The 24014-nt window shown below is 38.2% G+C and overlaps 1 protein-coding gene across 1 annotated transcript; it reads left to right on the top strand.

The window, feature by feature from the left end:
- Positions 1 to 869: 869 nt before the first annotated feature.
- kctd5a (potassium channel tetramerization domain containing 5a) lies at positions 870 to 20878 on the top strand. The gene is made up of 6 exons (XM_077213403.1): positions 870 to 1299; positions 4900 to 5008; positions 5171 to 5262; positions 8482 to 8577; positions 17103 to 17228; positions 18557 to 20878. Exons 1-6 carry the CDS (start codon positions 1078 to 1080, stop codon positions 18584 to 18586), a joined length of 675 nt encoding a protein of 224 aa, XP_077069518.1. The 5' UTR covers positions 870 to 1077; the 3' UTR covers positions 18587 to 20878.
- Positions 20879 to 24014: the final 3136 nt, after the last annotated feature.

The following is a 24014-nucleotide window of genomic DNA, read 5'->3' as shown; positions in this document are numbered from 1 at the left end:
TAACTAAGCCATTGAAATATGAACTTTATTTGACTTTGTCTGACTGAACCATTCAAACATGAACTGTTTTACCTGTATATGATTAAACTATTGAAATATTATCTGTTTTACTTGTGTTTATCAACTAAACTCTGGAGATATTAACTATTTTACTAGTGTTTTTTTTCTGAATAGACCATACAAATACTGTCTATATAACTGTGGAAGACCATTTCCATCATATAAGTAAAAAAAAAGCATACTTTTGTAAATTACAATTATGACATAAAAAGTAAGGTTTCTGAGATGAAATGCGATACATATGAAATAAAGACATAATTATGAGGCGAAAAGCAAAATTATTACAAAACAAAGATGAAATTATGAGTCAATTATGGCAAAGATTACGACTTTCTTAATGATATGGCAGAATTTTTACGTAGTTTCAGAATTTTATCTCATAATAATTTGTCATAACTTTTCTCCTCATAATTTTGACTTTTTTTAATCTCAATTTTACCTTGTCATAATTGATTTAGTCATTCATAATTTCAGCTTTTTATCTGGTAATTACTTTGTGGACTTTTATCTCACAACAATTTTTACTTTTTATGTTGTAATTATGAATCACCAAAGCATGCTTTTTTCCATATGTGACAGAAAGTGGCATCTATACTTATCTGTCTTCTAAATCATTGTATTATTAACAATTTGACAAAAAGTGTTCATTTGACTAAATAACTTAAGTAGCCTACTAAGTGGTTTTACTACTTTTTAATACTACTGTAAATACACACTTTGGCAGTCATAAATGTAAGTCTATAATAATCATGTGGCTGTTAAAAAAATCATGTGGGTGTTTTAAACGCCTGAACAACACTGACATCATTGTTCCACATGTTCAAAACGTATAGAGCTGCATAGCTAGGACGCGCATCACGGCGCGTGCAGTATTCTTAGGTGGCAAAAGTGCGGTCTAGATAGACAGCTCTGTGTGTGTGGTGACGGAGGGCACAGCGGCTCTCAAACTCCTCACACACTTCCTGCTCGAGTCAGCTCAGTTCCATCACAGTCAGGCAGCGGGAGCGCAGAGGAGGGATGGCGGAGAAGAGCCCTGACCCGAGCGGCTCGAATGGTCGGAGGTGTCCCGCTCTTTTTCCCGGTGAGAGACTGCAACCGGCCGGAAGCGGCTCGTCCAAATGGGTTCGTCTGAACGTCGGCGGCACGTACTTTCTCACGACGAGACAAACGCTGTGCAGAGACCCGAAATCTTTCCTGTACCGCCTGTGCCAGGCCGACCCCGACCTCGACTCTGACAAGGTATTTATACCGCGAGCTCTTCACTAGCATGGCAGTGAACACTAACCGCGACTTCACCTATCCGGACTTTAGGGAATTCAGTTAAACTGGGTAACGTTAGACGCAAAATAACGGGTTCATAGTCTAACATTTCGCTATATTGATGTATTTTAATATTTTAGCCAGACGGCTAACGTTAGCTAGTAAAGTTGGACTCATTGGAGCTCCGCTTACTAGCTTAGCTTATCTGATAACACTTAATGTGGCTTGTTTACTAATTAAAGTTAGCCCTAGTCTGTCAGATATGTTTAAAAAGCCTGCTTGTAGTATATTTTGAGTAGCATTGGCTCGTTTAAATATGAAAATGCAAAAATACATCGCCTATAGTTTAAAATATCAGTTATATCAGTACAAAATTGCATGCTACATGTCAAGTGCTAATTGCAGAACTTTCATTGTTTTCACTAAACCTTAAGTAATAAATAAATATTTCAAAGATAAGCAAAGATTGCCTGTTTAACAGTTTCACTTTTTTCTGACTGCATCCCTAGACATATTAACTAAGTTTCTAGCTATAAACCATTGGAATGTTGGTAACTGTTTATAATAAGTCTTTACCATTAATTAAAGTCATTTGTTAACATGAATTAATAATAAGCAATAGTCTTACAGCATTTATTAATCTTGCTTCGTGTCTAGATACTATGCAATTTTAACATGGATATTTTGAATTAATATGAATATTAACATTAATATGAATATATAGAGTTGAGTATTTTAACACTAATGCTCTATGAACTAACAATTCATGATAAGTTTATTAACATTATATGGCTATTAAATGCTTATTATTGCTGGAAAGTTTTCTCACTGTTCATTTATAATATCTAATGCATCAATATCCAATGCAAAATATTTAATGTTAAAGGCCCATTGAATTAAATTTTTTAGTTTTTAAGCTTTTAGTATGAATATGTTAGCCTTAAGGTTATGAATAAGCTGGTGTGTTCGAAAACAATGACAAAATTTGCATTTAGGAGATATAAGCATTCAAAACTTAGTCTCTCACTTCCGGTAAAAATGGATCACGGATTTTTATGACTTCACCACAGACTTCAGCTTCTCATCACATTTTCTGTCCAATCAAATGCTCTCTAGAATCTAAAGGCCCCCCCCCCCAGCTATAAATACCACTTGGCCAAAGCAACTGTTCACAAGGGTTGGAGCTGTTTGGTTGCTCACACGCTCGAGTTTTATTACAATGAAACTGCTAGAATTTATACACACGTCTACTTTTGAATCCAACGCATCATCAGTGCTCGGATTCGCTTCCATGGTGCTGACAAGTACGACTTGCAGTCTGTGAGGTCAACTAAACGCTATTGGCCTTTTGAAAAGGGGGAGGAGCCATAGCTTCCTTGTTATAGAGGAAATGAAGTCAACGCATCATACAAAGCTGCACGTTCCAAGGCACTTCAGTGGGCCTTTAAGTATGCAATCTTATGCTATACAATATTGTACTAGTGCTTATCTAAATATAGTAATTATTGTGTGAAACTAGTGTTTGTCAAATTAAACCATTTCACTAATGTTTATCTGGTTAAACTCTAACAATATTAATTATATTAATATTGTTTATGTGGTTTAGTAGAATAATTGTGTTAAAACTATTTCACTAGTCTTTATCTGGAGTAAACAATGAAAACTGTTAATCAGTTTACTTTGTAAATAATAAATGAATATTAGTGAAATCAATAGGCTTTTATTTAGTAATTTATTATTTTCTATTGAGTTATTGGTTGTTAAATGCCTATACCTTAATTTTTTTTTAAGCTGTGTGTAAAACACTTTATAACTACAAATATTTTAATACTCACACACAACGGACAATAATGTGGAGTAGTGTTGTCAAAAATATCGATATTTCGATAAATATCGATACTGAAATATCGGAACGGTACCAATACTAATTTCCCGAAGTATCGATACACCGATACTAGCCGAGGGGTCACTTTCACTTCTCGCCAAAGGCGCGTTGACAAACATGACACGTGACGCACTCGTCTCATTCGCTCTGGTTAAATAGCAAAAGTGAATGGGAAGATGGCGAGTGCGGCGCCGCGACCGGCTTTGGTTGATTGATAAAGAACACCGCGAGCGGGCATGCCGGAGAATAGCGCGGACACGTGTAAAAAAACACACCGCGAGCGGGCATGTCGGAGAATAGTGTGGACAGGGCACGCGCTACACACCGCGAGCGGGCATGTCGGAGAATAGCGCGGAGACGCGCTTCACACTCCAATTTGATACTGTTAAGTGCTTTGACACAATCTGTATTGTTAAAAGCAATATATAAATAAAGGTGACTTGACTTCATGCCAATCCATTGAGCATTGTTTCCGCGTGTGATGCACGCACGTTTGCATTTAAATCTGTTCATCAAATTACGTTAATGTAGGTTATTAACCAGCATTTATGACCGATGAACAATGCATTTGTTACAGTATATTTTAATCTTTGATTTACGTTAATATATTAACCAGCATTTATGACCGATGAACAATGCATTTGTTACAGTATATTTTAATCTTTGATTTACGTTAATATATTAACCAGCATTTATGACCGATGAACAATGCATTTGTTACAGTATATTTTAATCTTTGATAACAGTAGGTAATAAAAAAACAACGGCTCATGTTAGCTCTTGTCCAATGAAATAATATTAACAGATAGAACTCAGGACATTTTTTTCATGTAAAATATACCTCATTGTAATGTTCTAGACTTGTTATATTTAGCTTTAAATAAAAAAAGACCCCCTTAATATTGTGGCAGTTTTTTTCTCTGTGGTATCGTAAATGGTATCGAATATCGATATTTTTCAAGGTATCGTATCGAAGTTAGAAATTCTAGTATCGTGACAACACTAATGTGGAGGAATTGATCCTGAATAGAATTAGCAACCAATGAAACTGGTATAATTAGTGAATGCACTAATATGAATATTTATCATGTCATGCAGGTATACACTGGTCTTTTTTTAATGCATCCTCTAGTTTTTTCTATGTGACACAAAAAGAAATAGGGTTGCCTGCATGCTTTTAAACTTTTAAAGGTCAGTATGCATCATTTATTAGGGCAATGACAGTTTGAAAGCTGCTAAAAGACAAAGAATTTCTTATGTTCCTCTGCTTAGTCAAAAATATTTCTTATAAATAAAGATGCTTTCATTACAAAATAAGAAATTTTAGCTGTGAGGTTGCTCTTGCAAATTGCTTTCTTTTAAGGGTAAATGTTGTGGAATAAAGCTCTCTTTTCTGTCCTCAATATTGATCCGTGGTAATCATGTTGTGCTGGAGATGGATCAGCGTCCCTATGGGCTCTGCAGCATGTATGTTAAATGTCAGCCACACCTTGAGTACAGATAAAGTCAGATACCCTTGAGGACTGATAAACACTATTTATTATTTCTTTTATAATGTTCTATAATTTGAACAAACTATCTGAAAAGGTGGTGAGTCATTATAGCCAGATCTAATAATCAGCATGATGTTTATTATGCTGTAATCACTTTGGAGACAAGCATCTTGGAACTGATAACGCTCTTTCCTCATCCAGGATGACACGGGTGCTTATTTAATAGACCGTGATCCCACTTATTTTGGTCCGGTGCTCAACTATCTGAGACATGGGAAGCTGGTGCTGAACAGAGGCCTTGCAGAGGAAGGTATGATGGGAATGCAATCAAGAAGATATGTCTGGACATGCTGTTAAAATTTAAAAATCAGTTGTAACTTGTTTTTAAGCTCTATGTGTTCTTGACATCAAGCTGTTTTGTTTATGATATGTGGTTTTTATTTAAACATTTCATCTGTAAAATGTTTCTCAGGTGTGCTGGAAGAGGCTGAATTCTACAATATCACTTCATTGATTAAACTTGTCAAAGACAAAATCAGGGAGAGGGATTGTAAGATGGCTCAGGTAAGTCATGTTCAGATTGTACTACTTCATATCTAACAAAAAAACTAATCTAAGTCTTTTCACTTTTATATCTTTATTCACAATTGCGAGTTTATCTCACAATTCTGTGAAAAATAGTCAGAATTGCGGAATGTAAACTAGTAGCTCTGAAAAACATTTGTCAGAATTGCGAGATCTAAACTAGTTGCTCTGAAAAAAAATTGTCAGATTTGCGGGATATAAACTCGCAGTTCTGAGAAAAAATTGTGGGATATAAACTAGCAGCTCTGAGAAAATTTGTCAGAATTGTTGGATATTAACTTGAATTTTTTTTTCCAGAATTGCGGGATATAAACTCGCAGTTCTGAAAAAAATAGGCAGAATTGTGGGATATAAACTATTAGCTAGGAAAAAATAAATAGTCAGAATTGTGGGATATAAACTCGCGATTTTGGAAAATGTCAGAATTGCGGGATATAAATCTACAGTTCTGAAAAAGTAGTCATAATTGAGGGAAATAAACTCAGTTCTGAAAAAAGTCGCAATTGGCTTTTTAAACGTTTTATTCCCTGGTGGAAACAAGCTTCCATATTGGCACTTCATGAAACATGTGTAAATCTTTCATAAAACCCTTCTTGCGTAAAATGTTCAATTAAATGCCATCCATCTTCCTCCGCTTATCCGGGGCCGGGTCGCGGGGGCAGCAGTCTGAGCAGAGAAGCCCAGACTTCCCTCTCCCTGGAGACTTCCTCCAGCTCTTCCGGGGGGACACCGAGGCGTTCCCAGGCCAGCCGGGAGACATAGTCTCTCCAACGTGTCCTAGGTCTTCCCCGGGGTCTCCTCCCAGTGGGACATGCCCGGAACACCTCCCCGGGAAGGCGTCCAGGAGGCATCCGGAACAGATGCCCGAGCCACCTCAGCTGACCCCTCTCGATGTGGAGGAGCAGCGGCTCTACTCTGAGCTCCTCCCGAGTGACCGAGCTTCTCACCCTATCTCTAAGGGATCAGCCAGCCACCCTGCGGAGAAAGCTCATTTCGGCCGCCTGTATCCGGGATCTTGTCCTTTCGGTCATGACCCAAAGCTCATGACCATAGGTGAGAGTAGGAACGTAGATTGACCGGTAAATCGAGAGCTTTGCCTTACGGCTCAGCTCCTTCTTCACCACAACAGACCGGTACATCGACCGCATTACTGCAGAAGCTGCACCAATCCGTCTGTCAATCTCCCGTTCCATCCTTCCCTCACTCGTGAACGAAACCCCAAGATACTTAAACTCCTCCACTTGAGGAAGGATCTCTCCACCAACCTGAAGTGAGCAAGCCACCCTTTTCCGACTGAGGACCATGGCCTCGGATTTGGAGGTGCTGATTTTCATCCCAGCCGCTTCACACTCGGCTGCAAACCGTCCCAGTGCATGCTGAAGGTCCTGGTGTGAAGGGGCCAACACGACAACATCATCCGCAAAAAGCAGAGACAAAATCGTGTGGTCCCCAAACCTGACACCCTCCGGCCCCTGGCTGCGCCTAGAAATTCTGTCCATAAAAACTATGAACAGAACCGGCGACAAAGGGCAGCCCTGCCGGAGTCCAACATGCACCAGGAAGAAGTCTGACTTACTACCGGCAATGCGAACCAAGCTCCTGCTTCGGTCATACAGGGACCGGACAGCCCTTAGCAAAGGACCCCGGACCCCATACTCCCGGAGCACCCTCCACAGGCCGCCGCGAGGGACACAGTCGAATGCCTTCTCCAAATCCACAAAGCACATGTGGACTGGTTGGGCAAACTCCCATGAACCCTCCAGCACCCTGTAGAGAGTATAGAGCTGGTCCAGTGTTCCACGGCCTGGACGAAAACCGCACTGTTCCTCCTGAATCCGAGGTTTCCACTATCGGCCGTATTCTCCTCTCCAGTACCCTGGCATAGACTTTCCCAGGGAGGCTGAGAAGTTTGATCCCCCTGTAGTTGGAACACACCCTCCGGTCCCCCTTCTTAAAAAGAGGGACCACCACCCCGGTCTGCCATCCCAGAGGCACTGTCCCCGACCGCCACGCGATGCTGCAGAGGCGTTTCAGCCAAGACAGCCCCACAACATCCAGAGACTTGAGGTACTCAGGGCGGATCTCATCCACCCCCGTGCCTTGCCACCGAGGAGTTTCTTGACTACCTCGGTGACCTCAGCTAGGGTGATGGACGAGTCCACCTCTGAGCCCTCAGCCTCTGCTTCCTCAATAGAAGACGTGACGGCGGGATTGAGGAGATCCTCGAAGTATTCCTTCCACCGTCCGACGACATCCCCAGTTGAGGTCAACAGCTGCCCACCTCCACTGTAAACAGCGTTGGTAGGGCAATGTTTCCCTCTCCTGAGGCGCCGGACAGTTTGCCAGAATCTCTTCGAGGCCAGCCGATAGTCCTTCTCCATGGCCTCACCGAACTCCTCCCAGGCCCGAGTTTTTGCCTCCACAACCACCCGGGTTGCAGTCCGCTTGGCCTGCCGGTACCTGTCAGCTGCCTCAGGAGTCCCACAAGCCAACCAGGCCCGATAGGACTCCTTCTTCAGCTTGACGGCATCCTTTACTTCCGGTGTCCACCACCGGGTTAGGGGATTGCCGCCTCGACAGGCACCGGAGACCTTACGGCCACAGCTCCGAGCAGCCGCTTCGACAATGGAGGTGGAGAACATGGTCCACTCAGACTCAATATCTCCAGCCTCCCTCGGGATCCGGTCGTGGCTCTGCCGGAGGTGGGAGTTGAAGATCTCTCTGACAGGAGACTCGGTCAAACGTTCCCAGCAAACCCTTACAGTACGCTTGGGTCTGCCGAGTCTGTCCAGCCTCCTCCCCCGCCATCGTATCCAACTCACCACCAGGTCAATTAAATGGAATGTTTTATATATATATATATATATATATATATATATATATATATTTTTTTTTTTTTTTCATTCTACAATTTACACACTTATATTTGTGTTTCATGAATTATGGCCATTGATTCAAAAGAAACATATTAACCGGTTTGCATGGTCCTTCCAAAATATTCCTGCTGTATCCCATGACAAGTGTCCTCTGAAATCTGCCTTCTCAGCGCCTTAATCTGATGACATTTGTAGGTCTGCAGGAATGACAGAATCAGTTTACAATTAAATCAGAGCACCGACAAAAAGAAAGTGTTCCTCGACTTTGCATAATATGGCAGTTTTTATTTTTGTATTCTCAAAGTCTTTCTTCTTCCCTCAGCTCCCTGTGAAGCACGTCTACAGAGTCCTACAGTGTCAGGAGGAGGAGCTGACACAGATGGTCTCCACCATGTCAGATGGCTGGAAGTTTGAACAGGTGATTAGAGACACAACACTGGGTTTTCTTTCTTATTTTTTAGCATAATGAGGAGTTTTAATTGGAGATGCTCAATATATCGATTCGTGGCCGAGACTTTGCCGTTCAAAGGTTTCGGGTCAATAAGATATCTTCATATTTTTTTAAGAAAAGGGACACATTAAATTGATCAAAAGTAAACACATTTAAGTTACAAAAGTTTCGTATTTCAAATAAATGTTGTTCTTTGAACATTCTATTCAGAGTTCTGAAAAAAGAAATTATACCGCAGTTTCCACAAAAATATCAAGCAGTACTACTGTTCAACATTGATAGTAATATCATATATCTAATATCATATTAGAATGATTTCTGTAGGATCATGTGACAATGAAGACTTGCGTAGTGGGTTCAGAATAAATATATTCAAATAGAAAATTTATTTTAAATTGTTATGTTTCACCACATTACTGTTTTGCTGATTTTTTTTTAATCAAATAAGTGCTGTGTTAATCTGTGTTACTGAGTGTTGTACGATGGCATGCAACTTCCAGTGTGGACTGACTAAAGCTTTTGTGGTCATCTGTCGTGTCTTTTGTAGACGGGGTGTAACAACTGTGATTAATGCGCTGGTCTTTAAATGTGATGGTTTGGACATTGTGATCTAAAGCCAGTGGTTTGATGTTACTTACTGATTCAAATTTTGGGATGCTAATTTTACTATTCTTACGCCAGTTTGCAAAACACTTCTTTTTTTTACCTCCCAGTTAAATCAATGCTTTTTCTTTCTCATAAAACCTATGAACCAACTCAGCTCAGGTTTGTATGAACTGACATCCAGCCACTGAAAACTCCTGTAGTGAATGGGGATGTTTTGTTGTCTATATGTGGTGTAGAGGTGGCGTTGGCCGATGAATGAACCGTGTGGTATAGGAGGGTTTTCCCCAGTGCAGTGAGTGAGGTGTGGGGGCTCTTCTAACCTCCTTTTGGATGGTCCTGAAGTGTTACCTTATATGGGCAGCTGTAAGTGACAGAATGCCAGGCATTCCATGTAATGCACCTTTGAAAATGCTGTGGATTGAAGCACCAATAGAAAAAATGTTGGGTTGTTGTTTCCATCAGCGTTAGATGTCATCATCCATCATAACAGGTGCTAAATATTTAGATTTGTAAAATACTTTGCCACATAAGTGTTTTAAGTATTTGAAGTGCTTTATTTATTTAATAACAATTAGAGATTCACTGAAATGAAAATTCTGGGCTGAAGCTGAAAATTCTGGATGCTCTTGGCTAAAAACCTAAAATTATTATTTTTTATTATTATTTTTGTTACACTTTACAATAAGGTTTCATTAGATACTAATAGTGAACTGCACTTCTAAAGCGTTATAATCTGTTAAGGTTAATTTTAACATTTACTTATACATTATTATATACATTTTAAATTTGTTTAGTTTTGTATAATTGTACTAATATTAGACTTTAATGAAATTTAGTCATTTTAATGATACTGAATTTAAAAAAATACAAGCCTATATGCCCCGATACCCTTTTTCCAGAACAAGTCCAAGTCCGAAACCTATACTTTCATTTTTAGTACTTGCCGATACCGATTACCAATACCTGTACTTCCATTGCATTTTTAACTTTTAAAAATATTGGGCAGAGAAGCCAAAATAATATGAATTGACTTAGCAAATAGATATTTCCTTCAGTTATTTTCATGCCTAATTATGTCTGTTAAACTTTTTTAGGGGCTACTGTTACTTTCACTCTTCATATTATTGCTCTTATCATATTGTATCTTTAATTTAATAGCACAGTGAATATTTGCTGAGTTGCTTCAGCAGTGCTTAACCAGTCAAGAGCATTCTCTTTACTCCTTTAGTGTATTGAACAACACATAAACCTTTAAAGGGGAACTCGGCAACTCTAGTTATTTCTTCGCTAGAGGTGGGCGATATATCGTTTAGACGATAATATCCAAATTGTCGTCTGGACGATATGCAAAATTGGGATATCGAATATTTCATAATTTGTACAATCTGACCCCCCAAACATGAAAAGAGCTGAAAGAAGTTAAAGAGAAAACAAATAATGCACACTATAACCTTCTAAACAATTATATGTAGCGATTTTAATACTGTAGGGGTTTGTTTGACTGTATTTTATGTTTTTGTTTGTACAAAATCACGATCGTTCCTCAATTGCACGAGAGTAAGCTGCTACTAATTTGCAATACAACTACGAAGTTCTTACCTGTATGTTATGACGTTTCTTAGGTTGAAGCAACAGTCCAAAAACGGAGTAAAGCCGATGTACGATTAATAAAATAGCTGGTAGAAAAGGCAAAATATGTGTTGTTTGCGGAAAACTGAAGTCTGAAGTTAAAAAGTTTTTCTAACTGTGCGTTCACACCAAACGCGAATTGAGCGTCAAATTCGCGCCTGCTGTGTCTAGTTATACACGTGTACACTTTGAATCCATTCGCGCGTCAAGAGCGAAATTGACGCGTTTAAAGAACAAAAGTTTGAAGCGAAATTTACGCATGTCACGCGCGTCGGAGGCGAAATCTGTTGGCGGCCATCTTTTTACAAGACAGCTAATGTTGATCGAGCATTCTTCGAGAGAGTCACCGCTCTGTATTTGCTCTGGAGAGCAGAACTGCGGCGTAGGGATCATCGTCGCCGTATTTGGGTTTACCAGACCCTTCGGAGGTGAACCCAGTTTGGCGAGTTTCACCATTTGCTGCAGGAACTGCACCTGGATGACGGCTGCTTTCAGCGGTACTTCCGCCTGTTCCGCGCCCAGTTTGATGACCTGTTGTCCCGCATCGGAGCAAGGATCACCCTCGCCCTTACCCACCTAATCTGTAATTTATTTTTGTTTTGATGATAAATGGAGCCAGCCTAGGCTACTACAAAAGTGATTTTGTCGTGTGATTTTTTTCCCTCACACAACACTGTCCAGACACGAACTATGTTCTTGCACTGAAGTATGTTGGTTCTCTTTACATTAGAATAATAATAATGTTTCATATAATCTAGATTAAATATGGAATAAATAGCATAAAAAATGAATGTCTCATATATTAAAATCAAGTTGAGATAAAATATTTACTTCACCACGTGACAACAGCAAGCTGGCTCCTGATTGGTTAACGCGGCGTGAATTGACGCATAAGTTCAGATTTTTCAACTCGGGCGGCAGACGCGAATTCGCGTCAAACGCGTGAATGCACAAAAAGCACTAAATAAATAATTTGTGCGAACTTGACGTGCGAATGAGGCAAATTCGCGTCTACCGCGTCGCACTCTACGCCTCATTCGGCCCCGCAGGATTTAGAAAATTGCGTTGTATAATGTGAGGTAGTCACATTGTTGTTAGTCTATTATTACTTATAGAGTACTGTTTGCAAAGCGCAAAGTTAATTTATTACGTACATATATTGTACTGAAAAAGCACTTTTCAAAAAATGTACTGTATTACAATAATTATTTAGTACAGTAACTTGGTTCGTGTTTAAATCAATAATGTCTCATATCTTTATGTACTGTTAATTCTATACAATAATAGGTCAAATGCAGCAAGTCAAAAGACCAACTGGACCTTCTTTGCCAGTTTGCACACATTTCTTTGAAGGATTGCAAAAATATCGTCTGAACATCGGTATCGAGATATTGAAAAAAAATATCAAGATATTCATTTTTGTCAATATCTCCCACCCCTATTCTTCGCTGATTTTCACTTTTGTTGTCGCATGTTTTCTCAACGAGCTCCCCCTACAGTTGTGAGGTGTATATTTCGTCCCTCCTCCCCCTTTCTACCGCTGCTCATGTGCATTTGTTATTATCGGAGCCGGCCAACTTTATCGTGTGGAGCTATGTCTACCGAGGTGGGTAATACATCATACACATTGAGGGCGGCGTGTGTGTTAATGCCGTAAAGCAGTTCGTGTTTCTCGCTCGTTCTCGCTTCTCACGAGACTTCCTATTTCCAACTTACCGGTTCTCAACTTACTAACTTACATTAGTCCTCATGTTGCAAGGTTGGTTTTCCACCTAGGAACATTGGGGGGAGCGGGGGAAGTCACCATTCTCACCAGAACAGGTTATTAAACCATCCAAATGATTTCTGAACGGTTTTATTAAGTTGAAATAGTTGCCGAATGCCCCTTTAAAACTGTAGTTTAAATGAATGCTTACATTTATGGGGTGTTGAGAGACTCCACTGTTCTTTATTTTATGTTCTCCATTTAAAAGCATTAGACTTTGTTAGTAAATTTTTCCTGTTATTTATATTAATGCTGCTGTTATAAATAAAAATATGAAACTGGGATATTATTAAGCTACACTTTAGTAATTCAGGTTATTTAGAATGTTTTATATTTGTTAGAGTTTTACATGCATATTCGTTACCTGTTTGTTTACTTGATCAAAGATTTAAAAAAGGCACTTTGGTGACAGTGCACTATATTTTTTTAATTTTGTGTACTCTTTCAGACTCGATCAGACTCTATTTATTGCTGTAGAAGTGTGTTTCAGTATTGTATGCACGGAGGGAGGGTAATTGCAGAAATTACAGTATTTAAAAAGTGTTAAAACAGTATGTTCCGTTCAGTGCTGTTATAATTGTCAAAAACAGAAAACCATAAATTAATATCAGTTCAATATATCGGGCAGATGGGCACATAAACATGCAAATATTTGATATCAGTTTTAAAATATCAATATCGGTTGATCTCTAGTTTTTTAGTGATACATGTGATGTCTGCTTTAAAGGGTGCAGCTATGAATGTTTAAAGTTGAGATCAGTATCATCAGTTCATCTAGTAGGAGCAGTGGAAAATGTTTTTGGAAGGTTGCTTTTATTTGACTTGCATGCTAAACATTGTTTGCCTTTATTTTTGCATATGCATGCGCTTGTGGTGGAAGGGTAACACAGAAACAAAGTGTAGGCTTTACGCTTGGGTTGTTTAAGGGACAAGATGTAATTTATGGTGCGAATGGGGGGTTCAGTGCTCAAGTGTGTTCATCCCTAGTCAGTAGCAGGTGTGAGGAAGTGTCTGTGGTTTAACAACCTGGTGAGTGAAGCATCCAAGGCAGTGGGCCTCAAGATGATTTAAAGGGGTCCTATTGTGCTGCTTTACAGGGTCATCATTTTGTTTATGGGGTCTAATAGAATACGTTTACATCATTTTTTGTTAAAAAAACAAAATTTTCTTATTTATTTTTGCTGCCCCATATGTTTTCACCCTCTGTGTGAATGCTGAGAGAAAGTAAAAAAGCATAAAAGGACCCTATTAATATAATTTAAAATAAGGAAAAACCAGCATGAAAATGGGGTGAAACTAGAGTTGTCAAAAGTACAGACTTCGGTACCAAGTCTGTACTGAAATGTACAAAAATTGACTACCAGCATTTCCCTCTAGCATTTTGAGCACTGTTGAATGCATTCTGGTCATTGTGTTAATATATTGTTTTTTTTTAAGATTTAAGAACATAATTAACATTGCTTTATATTTTGAAATGTAAAATATCTATAGCAAAAGAAAAAGCAATGCTTTATATACATAAAAGCAAAAACAAGTACAAACACATGGTCAAAAAAAGAATAAAATTAAACAAAGATACAAATTATATACACAGTGCTTTAATTTCAGGATGGTCTACTAACATTACTGTTCAGGTAAGTGTTTCTGTCTGAAAATAAATCTAATTTAGTAATCAAATGTAAACACTGCATAGTTTATCATAGATAGATGAATGCTTATTAAAGCTAAAGTATTCATTCAAGAGCTGTGAGTGATTTTCTCTGCCTTTTGTTGTTTGATTTGCATTAATGGCTCAATCGTCAGCAGGTTTATTAGACTGCTGACCGAGTGCCGATCTAATAGGCGACTGATGCACCATAATTTTCTCCCAACCATTTACATCCATTTAAGACATAAACTGTGTTTAAGTGAATCTCAGAGCTGGTCATTTTGACATATTTTTGTGTGTATTTTGATAGTTTAGACCAAAGTTAAGTATAGCTACTTTTCTTGTCTTGTTGCAGTCCGTTTCGGAGCGCACCGCCTTGTGAACAGCTTCTCTTGCTCAGATTTGTGTGCTTTAAATGGCCCTTTTTATGATCAAACACGTCCGCAATTTAGCAACAGTAGAGACTGCATTTTACAACAATCACCGATCGTGCTGATTCTGACGGTACGTTTGGGTTTTAGGAAGAAATGACAGCGCATCGCTGTGAAGGGAAGGAAGTTGCGCTAGACAGAATGCGTCTAGTTTTTAATGGTTTTAACCCAAATATCTTCTTTTTATAGTTTTTGGAAGCCGAAATCTAAAATAAAATTAGACTAATCCAGATCTATACTGTAACCACATTTGAATTTTTAGTTCTGTCCTCATTGTCACTCATTAAAGGATTAGTTCACCTCAAAATGAAAATTTCCTGATAATTTACTCCTTTCGTGTGCGTATCCTGGATGTTTAAAACAATGGGGCGGTACTTCCACTTGACCTTTCCAACGTGATGACGTAATCCCTGATGGCATTGGGTTGAGTAAATTATCAGGAAATTTTCATTTTGAGGTGAACTAATCCTTTAAGCAGGGGCTGTCGTGTTGTGCCCGCTGTGGCTTTGAGTGAGAGAATGCTCTCTCTCTCTTCTGGACTGTGAAGAGCAAAATTGCATCAGACAAATGGTTTAATATTTTTTATATAGAATTGGCTGGTGAGATAAACATGTTCAAGATAACGTCTTTATAGCAACAATAAATAGTATGTCATGTGTATTATCTTAATTTCTCCAGAACCGACAGCAGAACCGATAACGTCTGAGTTTATCGATACAGCGGCTTTTCAATATACAGCCCCGGGGGCCCGTTTAATTCTGGGTTTCGGTACCCATCCCTACTCCCATCACAGACATATGTTTGTGGCGCTCAGTGACTGTCTACAACTCTGCATAGCCTTACTGAATGAGCTGATGACATGTGATGTCTTTGCAAGCAGTAGGGTCCCTAGAAGTATGGATATGCATATGTATGTTGACAGGCAATGATTGAACGAACATTTTTTGGTCCTGAGACTTCCACAGAACATATAAGTACATGTTTTAATACTTAGACCAGTTTAGGGATGTGCGATTTCACGAATTTTGATCGCGGACGATTTTTTTAACGATTTTTTTTGTCTCCACGATCTGCTTTTGAAGAAATATCGTAGTATCGTGCCACAGTGCATTCCATCTCAACATACTGTACAACGCGACGTACATTCACAAATGTTAACGCAGAGATGCGGGACACTGCAGTACACAAAAGTTCACTATTTGCATGTGCTTTAAAGCCTTGCCGGTTAAACAGTTAATTTGCGTGCTGATGCGCTGTTCTAACATGCGCCTTTTCTGAGCACATTAATCCGAAATGCACGCAAAAAAAGCCTGTCAAACAGAGCCTGGTTACAAGATATCTCTCGACTCCTATTCCGCTAATACGGTCAAATACACACAAGGTTTACATAAACACGGTTGGTTATGTCTAAAGTGATAGCATGGGGGTGGTGATGGCGCAGTGGATAAGACACATGCCTGTGAGAGACCCGGGTTCGAATCCACTGTGAGACACCAATGTGTCCCTGAGCAAGACACTTAACCCCTAGTTGCTCCAGAGGCGTGCGACCTCTGACATATAACAATTGTAAGTCGTTTGGATGAAAGCGTCAGCTAAATGAATAAATGTAAATGTAATGTAAATGCAAACAGAAAATCTGGTGCGTGTCATATGCGTGTATATTAGACACGTCGCGTGCAGGTCTTAATGACAGTAGCCAATAGTAAACCTGCTGCTGCTTGTCCTTTAATGGATAGTTCACCCAAAAATGAAAATGATGTGATCATTTACTCACTCTAATGTTGTTCCAAACCTGTATTCATTTCTTTCTTGTGCTGAACACAAAAGAAGATATTTTGAAGAATTAAAAAAAAAAAAGTTTGCTGGTCACAATTGACTCATATTTGTTCATTTTAATTTATTGAATGCTACTGTTAAATACACCCACTGTAGTTGAAAAAATAAAGCACTGTTAATTTCATTAGTATATTAATGAAGTATATTAGTATAAATGCCTGCAATTCTTTTTTATTTTATATTTTGTTACCTTGTAAGGCTTTGTTTTTAAAATAGGGACATTAGTTTGGCTGTAATGCTCATTCACATGCAAAATAGTAAAACCAACATGAAAAAGAATCGTGACAAAATCATGAATCGTGATTTGATATTTTTGCCATATCGCCCACCCCTAGACCACTTTGATTATTAATTGCTATCAGGATGAGAAGAGTATCAACCAGTTTAACAAACAAATGTTTATAAAACAAATTGCCTACCCTAATTTTAATGCAAACATTTTTTTCTTTATTTTCTTAAGATTTTTTGCGGTTTTATGCATTATTACCAGCAACAACTGAATATATTGTATCATAGTCAAATCAGTTCACTATGGAAATACTGTCGTCATGTGTTTTCCTTTCCTCTCTCCTGGCAGTTGGTTAGTATCGGCTCTTCGTACAACTATGGAAATGAGGATCAAGCTGAGTTCCTCTGCGTGGTCTCTAAGGAGCTGCACAATCAGTCATACGGCACAAACAGCGAGCCCAGTGAAAAGGCCAAGGTGAGGATAACAGAACCCTTTTACAGGCTCCCATGCACTCTTCCCTCGTGCACAGACAGAAATAGTCACTTGCGCACAGATCGTAAGAAAATATCCCACAGCTCTGCTCTTCAGATGTTCACATGGCATAACAGTACTCAAAGAGTTGATTAACCAGATCATGTCTGTGTTCATGCCTGAGTGTTTTGTTTCCCTGCATGCTGTGCGCACTGAGGATGTGGAAATACTTTTTTTTTCTTCTCAGTATTTCTTGGTGAGGCATCATTTACATATCACTTAAGCTGATAATTAAGTCTCTGCTGAATGCTGAAGGCAGTGTCGCTCACTCGCTCTCTCCCTCCCTCTCTGAATCTCTGTTACTAGTGCATGCTGTCTGGCTGTACTCGAGCCTATTATAAAATCCTAGAATTATATCCTTTGCTCATCTAGTCTGCTTTTCTCTCCCAGATAATGATGGAAAACCTTCTCAATGTGATCATGCACTGTAATAAACACATTGGAGTGAGATCACCAATGCATTGTTGTACGCTTCCTGTGAGGTCCACACAATCGCTTTAACAAATGAGCAAAGGCCTCAGGTTTAGGGCCGGGGATATAGCAAAAAATAAGTCATATGATTTCATATATTCAGTATACATCTTCAGTATTATTATTTTTTTCAATTTCCAAACTGCCATTAGCCAAGTAGTAAAATACAGTAGAACATTTGTAAAATTCCAAAAAAATAGTATACATATATATTTTTATTTTAGTTATATTATAATTTTATTAATATTTTATTATGCAGATTTTTTTTAGTTTCCATATTAATTTAGGTTGATTTTTGTGATTTTGTTTTAATTTTTCTTAAATAGTATTATTTATTAATTTATTTTTATTTCAGATTTAGTTTAATTTTAATTTAACTAATTTAAACTTATTTTAGTTTATTGCCAAGGCAACATGTCTAATTTTCATTTACTTAAAGTTTTTCAACTAACGTTTATATTTTATTTTATTACATTTTAAAACAAATGGTTTTTAATAGTTTGAGTTAACAATAATAACCATTATTATTATTATTTAAGCATACAGCCATATTTATCTACATAATTTGAAGTGTTTTTATAAATGACTCTGCAGATACTTCTTTGAACATTTGAGAGTAATGCCAGTCGATTCAGTGTCGAAAGGAACCCAACTTATTCTCTTTTTTTTTTTTTTTTTTTTTTTTGGTGATGAATTTTGAATCTTGTTTTTTAATATTTAATGAGTCTCCCTCTGTTTTATCTAGACATGCTGACTTTCATCATCCACTCCATCCATTAACAGTTGTTCCTCTCTTACAGATTCTTCAAGAACAAGGCTCTCGAATGTGAAACAACTGTTTTATTTCCTCCGGTCCTGCAGTTGCCGGGCAAAACAACATGCACCATATCACACCGAGAGAGAAATTTGACAAGCGGGATGACAACCTATTTAAAGTGGATGTTCTGTTTTGATTTAGAATAACTGACACTTGTTTGTGCCTGCACAGTTACACCGGACCGTTGGTTCTTGACATCGGCAGATCTATCTGAATCGTTTTGTTTGAAAGGTAGGAATATGCATGTCATTAGTAAGCTGAGCAAAAAGGGCCTCAATCACGTCTGGTCCAATCATATTTACTCAGGGTCTCTAATCGACTTTCACAAAATATGTTTATCACGTCATTTGTGGTCCAGTGAGCAATTTTGTCAAAAAAGAAAAAAATATATTTAAAACTGTATATTATGCCAGGAAATTAAATCTCATCATTTGAAATTATAATTAAGAGAGTTAAAAAAGTATTTTTGATTGAGATTACAATATTCAGATGGCTTATGTGTAACGTTGACTGGTAAAGTATGGTGGATTTTTATAGCATGGATTTTAGTTTTAGCATGTTTGTAGGAACAGATGAGATGATGATTTTATTGTGTTGTTGTTGTTGTTGTTTTTTTTTACTTGCGTAGTGTTAGTTTTTATACCAGAAGGGTGAAAGAACATCCGTAACAGTTTGCCTCAAAGTTTCCTCACGTTTTGTGAGGTTTTACTGTTGCTGCCTTGAGTTGGTTAAAAACAGAACCGAAAAATGTTTGTCTTCCATCCCCACATTCATTCCATGAGGATTTTTGTTAAACTGGAACTTTTTTAAAGTTTTTTTTTTGTTGAAAAAAACAAACACCTGACACTGTTAACAATTGAAACGCGTTGACTTTGTGAAAGAGATGTTTATAGCTAGATTTGGTTTAGTTGGAGAATTAAGGCAAGGCTACAAAGGAATTGAGCCTGATTTGTTTTGGCAATACCGTTTCGAACAACGCTTTACTTACATGACAGTGACTGTTAATTAGTGGGTGTTGTAGGGCTTCTTTTGTAAGTGATGGAGAAAGAAAGGGCGCTTCTAGAAGAGTGAAAAAATATTATCCACATAGTTTAACACTGCAGTTTTTGATTTGCTTTGTTTCAACGTGTTCAAGTTGAATTTAGATTCCAAATATACATAATCCTGTAGTTTATTAAAAAAAAAAAAAAATATATATATATATTTTGACAATGTTGCCTTTAATGAACCTACACAAGATCTGAATTTCATTTGGAATTGTGGTCAGGGAAATTACACATCACTTTTGCTAGGCTAAAAGCATATCTATTTGACATCGTGTATAGCATAATATTCAGTGCATGCTATTTTTCCTAATCCTCTCTCTCTCACACGCACACACACACACAAAGGGCTTTTACTAGTGGAATACAAGCTATAATTTTTTTGCAGAGATTCACCCGATCTCTTATTATTGCCTGATCAAGGCGAAGTTTACATGGCTAGTGTTTTATAACAATAATACTACACGTTTACTTACCTTGACTAGCCTATGTGACACCACATTCTAGTTTGGTTTCAAGACCTGTATGTTTACATATCCTCTCAATTACCTAGTTAGTTACTGTCAACCTTGTGTCTTAGCAGCTAGAGAGGAGATTTGGGTCCTTATCAGTGGAGTGTTCTGTTGCTTGCTCACTGAGTCAGTGTCTCGTGGTGAAATGTGCCTCTGTTATAGCCTCCGAGGCTCCACACAGTGCACTGAAAACACCCATCGCTCACCGCTGACGTCCAGGCCGAGACTGGAGAGTGATGGTTATCAGCACTGTGTAGGGCGCTGCAGCCCTTAAACTCGTTTTTTTTTTCAGATCTTGGTGGAGAAAGTAGGATGTGCACACTGATGCAGCGATCACACGTCTCCATTATGCCTGCTGGACCTTGTCAGCCACGGTCGATATTTCAGTTGCCCGTTTACATAAACTCGTTTCTGATGGGCACCAGTTTTGTGTTTTCCTGAGGCGGGCATGGGTGTCTGATGTCATGTCTCCGATTTTTTTTTTTTTTTTTCATTAAAAGCGTGCAATCTGCTAAATGTATTTTGAAAATGAGCAGAAGCAGACTGAAATGTCTTTTGCTCCACTTTGTCACTGCTGTTCCTATACTTATTATCCTATAACATGTTTTTGTATTTGTATTTTTTTTATGCTTACAATTTGTGTATTCACATAGTATATTATATATGTAATTGCAAGTTACGACCAGGGAAATGTATATGATGGTAATGCTAGAACCTGGTCAAACTAAATAAACACTTTTAAATTCTGAACTTTTGTTTTCCTTCTAGTTGAAACAGTGATATGCATCCTTTCTGCATTTTTAACACTGGCTTGAATGCATAAAACAACGACAAAAAAAAGTATAACTTCAATTTTTGAGCAGATATTTAAATTGCTGGAAAAAAAAATTCATAAGTATTACACTTATGAATTTATGATCAATGACTACAGGACGTTGGGGGGAAAGGTATGAATTAAGCCGGTTTACTGGAGTCTAGAAATGCTGCACTGTAGTGACACAACTGGCACAGCAGAGGGCATTTGTTATGTATTTTAGAGTTGAAACGCGAGATAAAATAGATCCTAAACCAGGTGTTTTCTGACCCACAAGGCTTGCAAAATATAATGATGATCCAAAAATGAAAATATTAATACAGCCAGATATTTTAATGAATAAAGCATTGTACTAACACACACACACACACACACGTAGGCCTTAGTACAATGACAGTATACAATCTATGTGTATACTGTTATTGTAGTAATATAAATATATATTTTCATTTTATTAACTTTTTTTAAATTCGTAAAGTGTGCTGCTTCAGTATTTGTAGATTATTTTTTCACATTTCTATGGTATACTGGAAAACAAAACGATAAGCATTCCTTAATCTTTATGGGCAAAACATTGTAAAATATTGACTGTTGCATATATTAAGTGTTTACCCTTCTTCATAACCTTTGCAATTCGCCCTGACTGATGGCCGACCATCCTTGCCCTATTAGTGCTCGGAGTTGAGCCTCTGCTTGTCCACTCCCCTTTTGAGGACTGACCACAGCTTCTCTATGGAATTAAGAGTTCATTTCAATGGAATGATCTCCGAGCCACTTCATTATCAATCTTGTTTTGTGATGTGGAGCTCTCTCATGCACGGATCAGCACAACATTGCACCCGTGTCTTTAGGAGAAGTTGCTCTTGCAGGACGTTTTGATACCATTCTGTATTCCTGGCAGTGTTTTGGGGGTTTTGAGCCTTGCATGAAAAGCAGCCCCACCCACATAGGATTGTCTGGAGAAGAAAAGGTGAACGCTACCATGAGTCCTGTGTCGTGCCAACAGTGAAGCATCCTGAGATTTTTCATATGTAACAATCAGTTGGAAGGGAGCTTCATCAGAGAAAATAACTTTGTCTTCTGTTGTCCAGTCCTTGTACTTCCAGCAGAACTTCTGTCTGTCCTTGACACCAAACCGTTCCGTTGTCGAAAGTCTTGGTCTCACTTTGCGTGGAGATACTCACATGCACCTTCTTCCAATATTGAGCAGCTCTGCACCTGTGATGGTCCTGGCACTTGCTGGACACCCTGGGGCAATGGTTCTTTCAGGTGCAATATTTTTGCTGCAATTCCCTTGCATGTCAGGCCATTTTAATGCAAAGCAATGATTGCTTCACTTCTTTCTTTGGAGGTAACCATTGCTAACACAAGAACACCATGCTTGCAGCACTTCTTCCTTCCTTTTATATCAATCAATCTGCTCTTATAATCCAATCAGAATGGGAAGTGACGATAGTGAAGTGATGCCAGCTGGTCATTTTATACCAGGGCCAAAAAAATGTGAAACAACACCACAACTGAAGCAACATACTTTGCGAAACTCAAAATGTGTCACTGCCAGTACTTTTGGCCATGGCTGTACTTTGCAAGGAAGGCTAGCTAAAAACTATTGGATTTAGATGTCAATTAATTTTGTATAAATAAAATAATCACAATCTTGTGTGAATAAAACAACAAAAAATCAAAACTTAACTTTTTTCCCCACTTTTTTTTTTCTCTCTAAAAGTTTCTACAGACCTCCTTACACCCTCCTTGTGGCCTTGGAGGTCCCAGACACTTAAAAAATAAGAAAAGGAAAAAATACTGCACCACCCACTACAATGTCCTAAGCGAAATCATAAATACTCTCATTGGTTTTTAACAAACGTGTCCTTGTTTGTGCTTGATTGCATTCGCACATGCATATCCAGGGAGCTTGCTTGGTACAGGTGCACTTGTGCAATTTCCCATGATATTTCAACAAGCTGCGACACGCTCTTCTGCCTTGTGTATCTCTCTCTGCTTACAGGGTGCGTGCTCTATTCAGCAGTGTGGGAATGCCCTGTTCCTCCATGAGTTACTGCACTTTGACTCTTAGCAACAAGCCAGCCAATCACTCCACAAAACCTGCAGCAAGCTCAGATTTCTATTGGCCAAAATGTCAGAAGTGATAGATTTGTTGGGGAGCAACACAAGATGTAAGCATTATTAAAGAGAATTTGCCCAAACAGGACAGTCCTGTTACATCTTAACCTGATTAAATGCCAGTAAGAAAAACAGTTGTTTTTTTGTTGCCAAAGAAAGCTTATGGAGAGATTGATTTCTCTCAAGATTATGTAATGTGTATCTGTATCCTTTTTTTTTTTTTGTAATGAAATGAAGTCATTTATCTTGTCATTTACATGAAAAGGTGATAACTGACTTGCCATTGAAATAAATGAGTCATTTTCTGCTTCTGATCTTGGATGACATACATCACGCAGTGCTTTGAGAATCCACAGAATTACCAGAAATCCACAGGGGGGGGGAAAGCAATAAAGATATAAATGAACAGTCATTAAAGGTCATACATTTTTAATACGTGTCCTATATTGAGCACCCAAGCTATTCTGTATTGCCATGCAGAAGAGAAGGGTTTTGTGTGTAGATCTAGTGTTATGCAGGGGGAGAGTAGAGACACAGTGGGGTTTCTGCTGGATAGAGATGCTAGTCTCGTGTTACACCAGACCCCAGTCAATTGACCTTGAATATGTAACAACTGGATCATGTGGCAGCAGGCCAAAACCCATCTCGGTTCTCTTGTGCATGTATTTGTACTATAAATAACATATTTACATTAATCAAATATCAACATCAACTTACATGTTATTACTAAATACCTTCGTTTTTAACAAATGCATTTACTTTGTAATAGATAGATAGATAGATAAAATAAATGACAGATTAAATTAATGACAGACAGAGAGATAGATAGATAGATAGATAGATAGATAGATAGATAGATAGATAGATAGATAGATAGATAGATAGATAATGAATGACGACATAGAGAGATAATGGTTGTGAGCAATAGATAGATAAAATAAATGATAG

Source organism: Siphateles boraxobius, unplaced genomic scaffold (genome assembly GCF_051911475.1).
Source record: "Siphateles boraxobius isolate OS27281-9 unplaced genomic scaffold, OSU_SipBor_1 66, whole genome shotgun sequence".
NCBI lineage: Eukaryota > Metazoa > Chordata > Actinopteri > Cypriniformes > Leuciscidae > Siphateles > Siphateles boraxobius.
The sequence above is the reverse complement of the archived record's forward strand: the minus strand, read 5'-3'. Positions and strand labels throughout refer to the sequence as shown.